The sequence below is a fragment of the Bos taurus genome, chromosome 1, assembly GCF_002263795.3.
Source record: "Bos taurus isolate L1 Dominette 01449 registration number 42190680 breed Hereford chromosome 1, ARS-UCD2.0, whole genome shotgun sequence".
NCBI lineage: Eukaryota > Metazoa > Chordata > Mammalia > Artiodactyla > Bovidae > Bos > Bos taurus.
In genome coordinates this window covers 70,390,732-70,404,454 of record NC_037328.1, presented here as the reverse complement: position 1 = coordinate 70,404,454, position 13,723 = coordinate 70,390,732, and the positions used below count along the sequence as shown (strand labels likewise).

Genomic DNA, 13,723 nt, shown 5'->3' with positions numbered 1-13,723 from the left:
ATATATAGAAGAACATCAAATCATAATTCCACAGTTAATTTTATGTAATTATGTACTTCTATAATAATTTTGTAGCCACCTCCTGTTATTGTTTGAGCTCAAATGTTGCAAGTGTCCACTCAAAATGCCATGTGACACTAATCATCTCTGTATGAAATGTTCGGCTCTTCAGTAAAATACATATTGTGGTAAAAAGTGACCTCTCCCAGTTCTCATGTATTTTCCATTGTGTTTAATGTAATAGCAAAAATTCTGAATAACACTCTGGGACCCAGACGAAGTGCCACTAGCAATGTTGGGAGTGCTTCCAAGAAGCAGAGAAAAGTCATGGCATTATAAGAAAAAGTCGAATCTACACCATAGATTGAGGCCTGCAGGTGCAGTTAGGTCCACCATTTCAAGATAAATGAATCCAGTATAAGGACTATGGTAAAAAAAAAAAAAAGGAAATTTGTGAAGCTGTTGCTGTAGCTACTCCAGCAGGCACAAAAATCTTGTACTATTTGAGAAATAACTTTAATCACATATTGAAAACTCAGCTTTTATGTGGGTACAGGATTGCTATAGGGAAGACATCCCTAAAGACTCTAATATGATTCATGAAAAAGCAAAGTCATTATGTGACAACTGAAAGCAAAAAAGGTGGAGGATCTAAAGCTGGAGAATTTAATGCCAACGAAGGATGGTTTAAAATGTTTAGAAAGAGGTTTGGAGAAGTGGCTTCTGCTGACCAAGAAGCAGCAGACAAATTCACAGACACTGTTAAGAAAATAATTGAGGAGGAAAGAAAAAAAAGAAAAGAACTGAGGAGAAAGGATATCTGCTACAGGTTTTTAATGAAGATGAAAGTACCCTATTCTGGGGAGAGGGGAGAAAATGACACAAAGGACATTAACTGATAAGGAAGAAAAGTGAGCATGAGGATTTAGGACAGAAAGGGACAGCCTTACTCCTCTGTTCTGCACAAACGCAGTCAGATTTATAATCAGGGCTGCCCTTATCAGGGCTGCCCTTATCTACAGGGTAATAACCTACTTTCTTCTAAATGCTTTGATAATTTTTAAATTTTCAGCAAATAAAAACATATGTTATTTACATATTCAGAAAAGAAATAAACAGGGACTTCCCTGGTGGTTCAATGGTTAAGACTCCATGATCCCAAAGAGGGGGCACATGTTTGATCCCTGGTCAGAGAACTAAGATTCCACATGCTGCAGAGTACAGCCAAATATATACATACACATACACAAGAGGTCTTTTTTGTTATTATTGTTATTTTTAAATTGGAACATCTATATGTCAACTACAGGTTTCTTCTTAGTGGTGGAAAAGGGGGGATCTCTGTACTTATAGTCAGCTCAGAAACTCGGGGGTTAAGCATCTCCACATTTCCAAGCGGCAGAAAAGGGGTTATCAAATACACCATGCCTTGTGGAAAGACTAAAAGGTAGTCCAGATGCAGGATGTCAAGGAAAATGAGATTCCTTTAAGAACAGGGTTATGATGTTATAGCTTCCTAAGGCCCTGAGTGATTAAAAAAAAACATAGTTCACATTCCATAACACATCCCTAGAAAAGCACAAAAGAAATATGCCCAGCATGAATCATTGTATCCCTTCCCCCTCCAAGGGCACAACACCCAGAATAGCTTCCTGATGACACAGCAGCTAGAAGCCTTTGAAAGCCTTAATCTTTAGAGAGGAAATGAGAGGGAAAAAACAAGTCCTTGACACAGACTTTAATTTTTAGATCTTTACAAGGCATAACAGAGCAGCAGTGAAGGTGGTATGGATCTTTTGTATTTAATTCTTCTCACTTGAGCCTGTAGTTGCTAATTTGTATGTGGATGATAGATTTGTCTGGTCTGCTCTGCTTCCACCGACTAACACTATTGCTATTTTGTAGGTGACCATATACGTTAATAGTGTTCATTCTGGTGACCAAGTGCCTTCACAGATCTTATTACTTATTCATAACAATAATATTGTGTTGCATTTACCAAGCATCTTTCACTCAGGAATTTCACTTCACTATTTCATCATGACACATTTTCTCTTTCTGGCACAGATGGTAAAACTGTCTTGTGATTACAGTAAAATGATTACTCCAGATGATGATGTAAAATTAGTAACAGAGCCAAGAAAAGAACTTTTTTACTATCAAGATGCAAGTATGTGAACCACTAAATGATGGAGCCTCTAATCTGGTAGGTCCTCAGTCTGGGAAATCTGTATTGGGTTTTTATAAAACCTTTTGGTACAGTTCCCAACTCTGGCTTTGGGAGACTGAGGAGCTGGCAATGCCACAGACTAGTATTTTAAACATCAGGAGGAAGGGCAATCTTATGAGAGAAGATAAGTTTGTTTGGGGTCATGCTGTGTTTGGCCTGTAGGACAGCCAGCCAGATGATAATGTATAGCAGATAGGTAGTTTTGCAGATCTAAAATTCAGCACAGAGGTTTGAGCTGGGGATTGTTAGTGAACACGAGATGGTTAAAACAATGCAAGTGAATGAGACTGTTTCAGGAAAATGTACAAAGTAAGAGGAGATAAGGACATAGGACTGGACTCTATTAAAAACTAAAGTAATGCTCAAAATTCTCCAAGCCAGGCTTCAACAGCACATGAACTGTGAACTTCCAGATGTTCAAGCTGGATTTAGAAAAGGCAGAGGAACCAGAGATCAAATTGCCAACACCCACTGGATCATCAAAAAAGCAAGAGAGTTCCAGAAAAACATCTACTTCCACTTTATTAACTACACCAAAGCCTTTGACTGTGTGGATCACAATAAACTGTGAAAATTCTTAAAGAGATGGGAATATCAGACCACCTGACCTACCTCCTGAGAAATCTGTATGCAGATAGGTAGTCTTACGGATCTAAAATTCAGCATAGAGGTCTGAGCTGGGGATTGTTAGTGTACAGGTGATGGTTAAAACAATGCAAGTGAATGAGACTGTTGTTGTCAAGAAGCAACAGTTAGAACTGGACACGGAACAACAGACTGGTTCCAGATAGGGAAAGGAGTACGTCAAGGCTGTATACTGTCACCCTGATTATTTAACTTCTATGCAGAGTATATCATGCGAAATGCCAGGGTGGATGAAGCAAAGCTGGAATCAGGATTGCTGGGAGAAATATCAATAACCTCAGATATGCAGATAATACTACCCTTATGGCAGAAAGCAAAGAACTAAAGAGCCTCTTGATGAAAGTGAAAGAGGAGAGTGAAAAAGTTGGCTTAAGACTCAACATTCAGAAAACTAAGATTATGGCATCCAGTCCCATCAGTTCACGGCAAATAGATGGGAAAACAACGGAAACAGTGACAGACTTTTATTTTGGAGGGCTCCAAAATTACTCAAGATGGTGACTGCAGCCATGAAATTAAAAGATGCTTGCTCCTTGGAAGGAAAGCTGTGACAAACCTAGACAGCATATTAAAAAGCAGAGACATTACTTTGCCAACAAAGGTCCATCTAGTCAAAGCTATGGTTTTCCCAGTAGTCATGTATGGATGTGAAAGTTAGACTAAAAATAAAGCTGAGTGCCAAAGAATTGATGCTTTTGAACTGTGGTGTTGGAGAATACTCTTGAGTCTCTTGGACTGCAAGGAGATCCAACCAGTCAACCCTAAAGGAAATCAGTCCTGAATATTCACTGGTAGGACTGAGGCTGAAGCTGAAACTCCAGTACTTAGGCCACCTGATGCAAAGAACTGACTCACTGAAAAAGACCCTGATGCTGGGAAAGATTGAAGGCAGGAGGAGAAGGGAACAGAGAATGAGATGGTTGGATGGCATCACTGACTCGATGGACATGAGTCTGACTAAGCTCTGGGAGTTGATGATGGACAGGGAAGCCTGGCATGCTGCAGTCCATGGGGTCGCAAAAAGTTGGACACGACTGAGCAACTGAACTGAACTGAAAATCTGAGAGGAAGAAATTCCAGGGAAAGAAACTAAGAAAGACTGGTCATAGGGGTAGAAGAGGTCTCTATGAGACTGGAAGATAATGCAACATGAGTCAAGGTCTGATGATGTTCAACAGTGAAGAACACAAGACAGTGTTCAGAGGGAAGATGTGCGCTGGATTTGGTAACACGAACTTACTTAAACTCCAGTAGCAAGAACAACAATGGTAAGGGCAGAAACAAGATTGTGGTGGGTTAAATTATTTGTTCTATAGATTCCGATGTTCATATTTTTTTTCACAGGACAACATGTAACTTGAAACTTAAAAAAAAAAATGAAAGGAATATTTATCAATTACTTCCTATGTACCATGAACTGTGTTAGGCCAATTTGTATGCTGTTTCATTTAATCTTTCTATCAAACATTATGACATAAATAATATTATCATTATTTCGACAGATAAGAAAAAGCTCAAAAAAGATAACATCACCTAATAGTTAAGACTGACAGACAACTTATTACACTTTCTAAAGCTTTTTCAGGTATTATCTCATTTAATTCTCACAACAATCCTATGAGATACATACCAGTGTAACCGCCTCATTTTACAAATGAGGAAACAGAAGTACTAACAGTCATGTAACTTACTCACTACCACACAGTGGTGAAACTGAGATTAAAAGAAGAGCAGTCTGACTCAGAGATCCATAATTATTACTACTGTCATTTTTTTCCCCAAGGACCTGAGCAATTTCAATCCAGGTTCTGTCTGACTCTGAAGATGTCTGTCAATCTACTATACAATGTTGCATCCAAACTCCTTGAGTGAGAGTTTAATAATGATGACCACTGAGAAGAATTCAGTTCTTTAAAGGATAAAAATTGTCCTCAGATCTTCAAAATTCTTTAGAAAGAGGGCCTCCCTTTCAGAACTTACTCTGAATAAAGAGAATCTAACATAAGCCAACTTTTCCAGTGAATTCTGAAAAAACAAGAAAACTGGTTTAAAGAGTTTGTTTAGAGGTAATACACACTATTTTGGAAGGGAAGGTAGCATATTAAATCCTATCAACTATGAATATCTTAATACCAATTCATTTTTTCCCATTGTGACTGCTAGTTGAGAATAAACTCTGATTAAAAAAGAAAGACAAGCCGGGCTCAGAAAAAGGTTTCAGGAAAGAAGACTAGGCCCTGACTAGGGAAGTATTTGAGTGTTTGGGAACACAAATTATGCACATATATATATGAGGTTTGATTTTTAAAAAGTGGAGGATCAGATCCAATGACCCACTTGACCGTTCTACCCAGAACCAAACCTTATTTAAAACACTGCAAATGGAGTAACTGCTACTGAGAATTGAAGCAGAAACCACTGAGATTTAACTCATTTTTAATACTCAAAGCTAGTGTTTGAGGATATAAGGAAAAGAAGTTCAACATCAACAAAGTTTATACAAAAAAAAAGTAAGCTATAACTAAAAACTATCATTCATAAGCATCAACCAGTTATCTACAAAATGATGTTCAGAGGATAGTCTAAAAAGGACAATATCCTGTAAATATTTCTCAGATATATCCTAGGATACTCTAAAGAGGAAAACCTTAATGATTCATCATGACATTGTCCTTCTCCTCCTCATTATCATCATATTACAGTCCTGATCCCAAGGGCTCACATACGCAGTTGCCTTCATCTTCTCTCTGCCAAGGACTTAATGCAAATGTTTCTTTCCAACAAGTGATCTGGCCAATCTGGCAAAAAAAAAAGAAGCAGTATACATACCTGGTCATGGATGAGCCCATGATGGAGGATGCTCTGCATGTCTCTGCACAGCCGCTCCAGGCCACCATACTTGGACCAGACATTGGGGCTGTTGGCTGACACTAAACCCTCCACAGTAGTCTTCAAATTACCCAGCAGCTGCCAATGCTCCCTCCTGCAAGGCCACCAATTATACCAATGGTTAGTTTCTTTGTTGTACTTGATCATACCATGTCAAAGAAAGTCTAAGACAAGAAGCCTCCTGTCCCACATCCTAACATTCTCTCCCTATTAATTTTTTACTTGGCAGAAAGTGAAGAGGAACTAAAAAGCCTCTTGATGAAAGTGAAAGAGGAGAGTGAAAAAGTTGGCTTAAGGCTCAACATTCAGAAAACGAAGATCATGGCATCTGGTCCCATCACTTCATGGGAAATAGATGGGGAAACAGTGACAGACTTTATTTTTTGGGGCTCCAAAATCACTGTAGATGGTGATTGCAGCCATGAAATTAAAAGACGCTTACTCCTTGGAAGAAAAGTTATGACCAACCTAGACAGCATATTGAAAAGCAGAGACATTACTTTGCCAACAAAGATCCATCTAGTCAAGGCTATGGTTTTTCCAGTGGTCATGTATGGATGTGAGAGTTGGACTGTGAAGAAAGCTGAGCACCGAAGAATTGATGCTTTTGAACTGTGGTGTTGGAGAAGACTCTTGAGAGTCCCTTGGGCTGCAAGGAGATCCAACCAGTCCATTCTGAAGGAGATCAGCCCTGGGGTTTCTTTGGAAGGAATGATGCTGAAGCTGAAACTCTAGTACTTTGGCCACCTCATGCGAAGAGTTGACTCATTGGAAAAGACTCTGATGCTGGGAGGGATTGGGGCCAGGAGGAGAAGGGGATGACAGAGGATGAGATGGCTGGATGGCATACTGACTCGATGGACGTGAGTCTGAGTGAACTCCAGGAGTTGGTGATGGACAGGGAGGCCTGGTGTGCTGTGATTCATGGGGTCACAAAGAGTCGGACACGACTGAGTGACTGAACTGAACTGAACTGAAGACCCAATTCTGAGAGGACTGAAGCTGCAAAGAACACTAAGTTTTTAAAATTAAAAAAAAAAAAAGCCCTCATATTTACATAGCATATTGTTCTTTGTAAGGTGATCTTCATCTACTATCATTTTATCCTCATACAAGTAGCCCATAACCCTGTGTTTCTTGGCTTGTGAGCCATTAAGATCCATTTCTGGGCTTCCCCAGTGGCTCAGTTGGTAAAGATCCATTTCTGGGCAATGACATTATGTGAGCACTATATAAAGAGATGAAGGACATTTGCTGAAAACCAGAAACCTTTGCCTGAACAAAAAAGTCAAAAAATAACTTTTTATTAACTGTATTTCCAGTACTAAGTATATATATCTGTACACAAATATTATAGATAAGAATAAAAATTGCCCATGATTTTCTCCCATGATTTTTTAAGCTAAAATTGAGGCAAAAATGTCCTAAGCTTGCACTAAGCCACTTAGGACACGTCCCCAAGTCAATCAACTATTGGCTTATTCTCCTGGATCATCTGAAGTACTTCAGTGGAAAAGTCTAAAAATTGCTGCCCTAGATGATATTCAAGGTTCCTCCCAAATTCCCAGCATTTTCTCAATACAGCTTCCTACCCAATAAAAATTCAAAACCAGCTGCAATTGAATAAAAAGAATTGGAAGCACAGAATCAAATGGATAAGGAAAACATGAGGAGATGCGGTATCAAACTCCTCCTCTTGGGCCCCCGACTGCTATGCTGTACACTTTGCCTAGCTTTTTCATATCTTTTTAGAACGCTGCTCTTTCCTTTTCAAGGACAGTCCTGGGGATGGTTATAATTTCTTCAAGGGACTTTTACCATTACCCGTTTAGCAACATTTAAATAGCTACAAGGGTAGGAGGGTTCTGAATTGAAATCCTTTCTAACTCCATCAGTGCTCAAAACTAACCTCTCCTACATTTTGTACACTTTCTAAGCCATTCTTGAAAAGTGGATGAATAGAGTAATGGCAGACAAATAAAATGAATGAAGCTAGGTCTGGTACAGGAGTATTATCTAAAAAGGAAAAGCCAGATGGCTGCCACTGTGATCTACTCTAGAGCCCTTGAGATCAAGAATTTATTCAAATGGGGAGACACCAGGGTTTTTTTACCCTTATGTCATTAAACATTCGAGTCACCAGGCTCCCCTGTTCTATTTCTCCCCCCACCGAGTTTTACTAAGATGTAACTGACATATAACATTATATTAGTTTAAGGCATACAACATAATGATTTATGTATATACTGTGAAATGATTACCACAATAAGTTCAGTGAACATCTATCGCCTCACACCGTTATAACTTTGTTCCTTGTGATGAGAACATTTAAGATCTACTCTTTTAGCAACTTTCAAATATATTACCACAATACAGAACTGTTAACTACAGTCACCATGCTGTACATTATGCCCCTAAAACTGACTTATAACTTTGTACCTTTGGGCCATTTCACCCTTTTCCCCCACCCCCTCATCCCTTGCCTCTGGCAATCAATCTGTTCTCTGTTTCTATGCATTTGGGGTTTGGGGGATTTCACATATAAGTGAGATAATACTTATTTGCCATTCTCTGTCTGATTTATTTCATTTAGCTTAATGCCCACCACTCATGCTGTTAAAAATGGCTAGATTTCCTTCTTTATGGCTGAATAATATTCCCATGTGTGTGTCTGTGTGTATGGCATTTTCTTTATCAATTCATCTACCAGTGGACACTTAGGGTGCTTCCATGTCTTGGCTATTTTAAATAATACTGCAATGAAAATGGGGGTGCAGATTCTTTAAGAAATAGTGATTTTGTTTCCTTGGGATACATATACTCAGAAGGAGAACTGCTGGATCATATGCCAATTCTATCTTTAATATCCTGAAGGATCTCCATACTGTTTTTCAAAGTGGTTGCCCCAGACTACAATCCCACCAACAATGCCCTAGGGTCCCTTTTCCTCCACATCCTCACCAACACTTGTTGTCTCTTGCCTTTTAAATGCTAGCCCTTCTAACAGGTGTGAGATGACACTCTGGTTTTGATTTGCATTTCCCTCATGACTGGTCTTGTGGAGCACTTTCTCATGTACCTGTTGGTCATTTCCCTGTTCTATTTCTAAACCAGTCCTGAAAGATATTTCAAGGTAACCAAGATGCACACAGGACTGAAGTGGTCATTAAAAGGCCATTTACTGTTGTACTGTAAGAAACTGCCATCACAGGGGCCAACTGACTGCCAACTTTTGCTTCCGTGACTCTCCATCTCCTATGCTTCCTCAGGGTTAATCTGGCCTGTTCTGACTGACACAATTCCAATAGGTTACAATCAAGTTGTGCAGGCCTGAGAGCCAGTCTGGTTCCTCAAGTGACTCTGCATATCTGTGTTCTGATTCATTCTATATTGATCTTACTAGTTTAAACATCAAAGAACATCATCATAAATCCTGCATGTAGACACTAAGTACCCTAAATCCTAGGGCTTTGATCCCAAAATTTTACAAAGAGCACTGAAACTCTAGAAACCTTGAGCATTCAGATTTATTAACAACTTCTGGATGAACTAAAGAACTTTTCTTCCCCAACATGAATTGTCACTGAGATACCAAAGCTAAAGAATGTGGCTCTTACTCTAAGATGTACCAAATCATCTATATTTGGTACATGCTCAAGGAAATGGCAACCCACTCCAGTACTCTTGCCTGGAGAATCCCAGGGACGGGGGAGCCTGTTGGGCTGCCATCTATGGGGTTGCACACAGTCGGACAAGACTGAAGCGACTTAGCAGCAGCAGCAACAGCAGCAGCAGCATGAAGAGGTAAAAGTAAACTTTAAAAAAATTTTTTATTTATATAATCAGTCTCTTCAGTGTCTTTGCCTTTTTTAGGATCCTTTTCCCTAATAATATTGTTTTCATTTTCAGAGAGTTAAAATACTAAATTCAACTGAAGCCCATACATAGTGGCTGGATTAATCCATTCATATTTGAATCTTAGATGTCAATAGATCACCATAGGAAGTAAAATATTCCTCCTCATCGTTGACCCAGATTGTTAGCAACTGAGGTCAGTCTTTCCTAAGTTAAACCTGTTTGGTAATAATTATTTGAATGGTATCCTGCATTCACATGTAACCTCATCTGGGCACAGGCAAGGACTAGATTAGGCTCAAAGCAGTCCTTTGTAGAGCCACTTCTGCAAGTATACTGAGTGCTCTTCTTCTTATTATTTTTTTTAAAAATTTATTTATTTGGCTGCATCGGGTCTCAGTTGCAGTGTGCAGGGCTTAGTGTGCAGGCCCCAAGGCATGAGGGATCTTAGTTCCCTGAGTCTCCTGCATTGCAAGGGGGATTCTTAACCACTGGATCACCAGGAAAGTCCCACAAAGTGCTCTTCTTTAATCACCATAAATTAAAAGCAGGTCTTTCTAAGCATCTCACCATATGTCAAGGAAGAACTAGGCCCAAGTGGCAAGGGACAGTATAATCCATCTCTACTTGAATTATTTTTATCAACAAACAGCAAAGCCAATTGCAGAATAAAGTTCTATCTATTTTCTTTTCAGAGGATTTTGACTACATTCTTTGAAAAGGAACAGGAATTACTTAAGCAACTCAAATAAGGATACCCAAGAAAAACAGTTTCCCTAAATGCCAACTTAGTCTTAAGCATGCCAAATCACAATTAAAAGTGACACTCAGGTTAAAACAGTAAAGTTATAAGTAAATGCTATTTTTTAAAGAAGTGTTATACCATATACCAATATAAAACTAATCACTAAAAATAAGTGAAATCAATAGTAAATAGTGAGCACTGTGCAACTGTAAAATGAGATTCAATGCAAGAAATATATATTGGTATATCTTCTACATTCAGTGCTCTTTTTAGTGGTAAAAAGAAACAGCTTCAACTTATTAGCATATCCCATCTACAACATGCCAGTTGTCTGGATTGGCATGTGGTATCTACCTGAGACCAGAGTTGAAGGTCAGGCTGTCCCAAGTCAGATAATGATCTGATCCCTGAAATGTGAGGAGAGGTATGTGACATCCATGTGTGGAACATCATGAAACCAGTAAAACATTTTATTAGGAAGAGTTTCCAAAGCTAATGAAAGTATGTAAAAGTATAAAAAGCAGAATGTAAAATTATATTTGTGATCTCAACATACATATACTAAGAGAAATAGTGATATGTTAATCGTGTTTACTTTTGGTTTCATAAAGGAACGTAGAGAAGAGAGGAGCTATTTCCGCCTTCCGTCAGGCTAGCAATTAATGAAAGGTCAATAATATGTACCAAGTTTGCAAACAAGAAGCTGGAAAGTACCATAAAGGGTTTTTTAAATACTTAAGTATCAAAGGTATCTTATGCTGACAGACTGTGGTCAGGCAAGCACCTAGGACTTTTAATGCCAGAAAGCATTTCCTGGAAAGAAGTAATGGATTCATTCTTAAAACAAGGAAAAACATAATTAGGGAAATAAGTATCATAACACTGAGGAAGCAAGAAACTACAATGTTTAATTTGTAGTTAACTTTCTTATTTGGCTCTATATTTTCTGTTTTTAATTATATAGTATTTAACTTGTAGAGTATGTAGTTAAATATTTATATGATGCTTTTTAAATAAATAATATGCTTACAGAAAAAACACATTTGACTTTATTATACACCTCTCAGCTCTAAGGATGGAGAAGGAAATGGCACCCCACTCCAGTACTCTTGCCTGGAAAATCCCATGGACGGAAGAGCCTGGTGGGCTGCAGTCCATGGGGTCGCTAAGAGTCAGACACGACTGAGCGACTTCACTTTCACTTTTCACTTTCATGTATTGGAGAAGGCAATGGCAACCCACTCCAGTGTTCTTGCCTGGAGAATCCCAGGGACGGGGGAGCCTAGTGGGCTGCCGTCTATGGGGTCACACAGAGTCGGACACAACTGAAGTGACTTAGCATAGCATAGCATAGCATAGCTCTGCACAAACCAGCTGTGCAAGTCACTAAACTCCTTAAGTTTCAGTTCCCTTATCTGTAAAACAGATAAAATAGCTGATTAATAAAGAATAACCTACAGAAAGTACTACCATCATGCAGATAATAGTAGAATTACTTTCCTTTTCCTTTGAACTTCCATTGCATAAATCTCATGTTAATGTTCAGCTGCTAAGTGGTGTCCAACTTTTTGCAACCCCCATGGACTGAAGCATGCCAGGGTTCTCTGCCCTTCACTATCTCCCAGAGTTTGCTCAAACCCATGTCCATTGAGTTGGTGATGCCATCCAACCATCTCATCCTCTGTTGTCCCCTTCTCCTCCTGCCTTCAATCTTTCCCAGCATCAGGGTCTTTTCCAATGAGTCAGTTCTTTGCATCAGGTGGCCAAAGTATTGGAGTTTCAGTTTTAGTATCAGTCCTTCCAATAAATATTCAGGACTGATTTCCTTTAGGATTGACTGGTTGGATCTCCTTGCAGTCCAAGAGATTCAAGAGTCTTCTCCAACACCACAGTTCAAAAGCATCAAATCTTTGGTGCTCAGCTTTCTTAATGGTCCAACTCTCACATTCATACGTGACTACTGGAAAAAATCATAGCTTTGATGAGATGGACCTTTGTTGGCAAGGTAATGTCTCTGCTTTTTAATATGCTGTCTATGTTTGTCATAGCTTTTCTTCCAAGGAGCAAGCATCTTTTAATTTCATGCAGTGATTTTGGAGCCCCCCAAAATAAAGTCTCTTGCTGTTTCCATTGTTCCTCCATCTATTTGCCACAATAAGCCTTCTTAGCATAAATCTAATAAACCCAATTTTTTAAATCAGAAGGGGTACCTAGTACAAAGCTTTCTTACCCATTCTGCTTCAGAGAAAATTCTGGGATTGGACAGTTTGTGATAATTAGGACCAATTACAGTGCTCAATGCCCAACGAATATCTTAACTGCATTTAAACCAGGGCCGAATCTCTTCCAGCACAGATTCCAAAGCCCTGTTTATGTTCATGGTGCTCTCACTGAAGCAGGATAGCCAGAAAGACTTCCTCAATATTGGATGATCCTGTATACAAGAGACTCAAATCTGCTTACTGAATAGAATGAAAGACAACAGAGTTCATTTTGTGAGTCACATAAGAAAGCCAAACTCATTACCCTACAGTTACATCTTAGGTTGTCTGAGTAGAAGAGTGCTTTACAAGTAAGATACACCAGTGCATACACGAGCACTCCAATAGCAAAGGCAAAGGAGGAAAGATACTGCCTCAGTCACCTCAGTTTTAGGGAGTTTTAAAGTATATTGAAAAGCAGAGACATTAGTTTGCCAACAAAGGTCCATCTAGTCAAGGCTATGGTTTTTCCTGTGGTCATGTATGGATGTGAGAGTTGGACTGTGAAGAAAGCCGAGCGCTGAAGAATTGATGCTTTTGAACTGTGGTGTTGGAGAAGACTCTTGAGAGTCCCTTGACTGCAAGGAGATCCAACCAGTCCATTCAGAAGGAGATCAGCCCTGGGATATCTTTGGAAGGAATGATGCTAAAGCTGAAACTCCAGTACTTTGGCCACCTCATGCGAAGAGTTGACTCATTGGAAAAGACTCTGATGCTGGGAGGGGTTGGGGGCAGAAGGAGAAGGGGATGACAGAGGATGAGATGGCTGGATGGCATCACTGACTCAATGGATGTGAGTCTGAGTGAACTCCAGGAGTTGGTGATGAACAGGGAGCCTGGCGTGCTGCGACTCATGGGGTCGCAGAGTCAGACATGACTGAGTGACTGAACTGAACTGAAATTAACTCAAAGTAAAAGATTACCATCATTAGAACTAAAACTGGTGCTTCCAAGGTGGCATTAGTGGTAAAGAATCCACCTGCCAAGAGTCTTGGAGAGTCTCTCTTTTGTCTCTCTTGACCCCTGGATCAGGAAGATCCCCTGGAGTAGGAAATGGCACTCTACTCCAGTATTCTTGCCTGAAAAATTCCATGCGCA

General features: G+C 39.4%; 1 protein-coding gene across 9 annotated transcripts in view; it reads right to left on the bottom strand.

Moving 5' to 3' along the window:
- Window positions 1-13,723, bottom strand: part of RUBCN (rubicon autophagy regulator) — a 51,066-nt gene that overhangs the window by 31,180 nt on the left and 6,163 nt on the right. For all 9 annotated transcript variants that reach the window (XM_059875786.1, XM_059875851.1, XM_010801168.4 and 6 more), the window contains exon 2: window positions 5,705-5,858. In XM_059875786.1, the coding sequence (XP_059731769.1) occupies window positions 5,705-5,858 (154 nt within the window). The remainder of the gene's footprint in view (window positions 1-5,704; window positions 5,859-13,723) is intronic.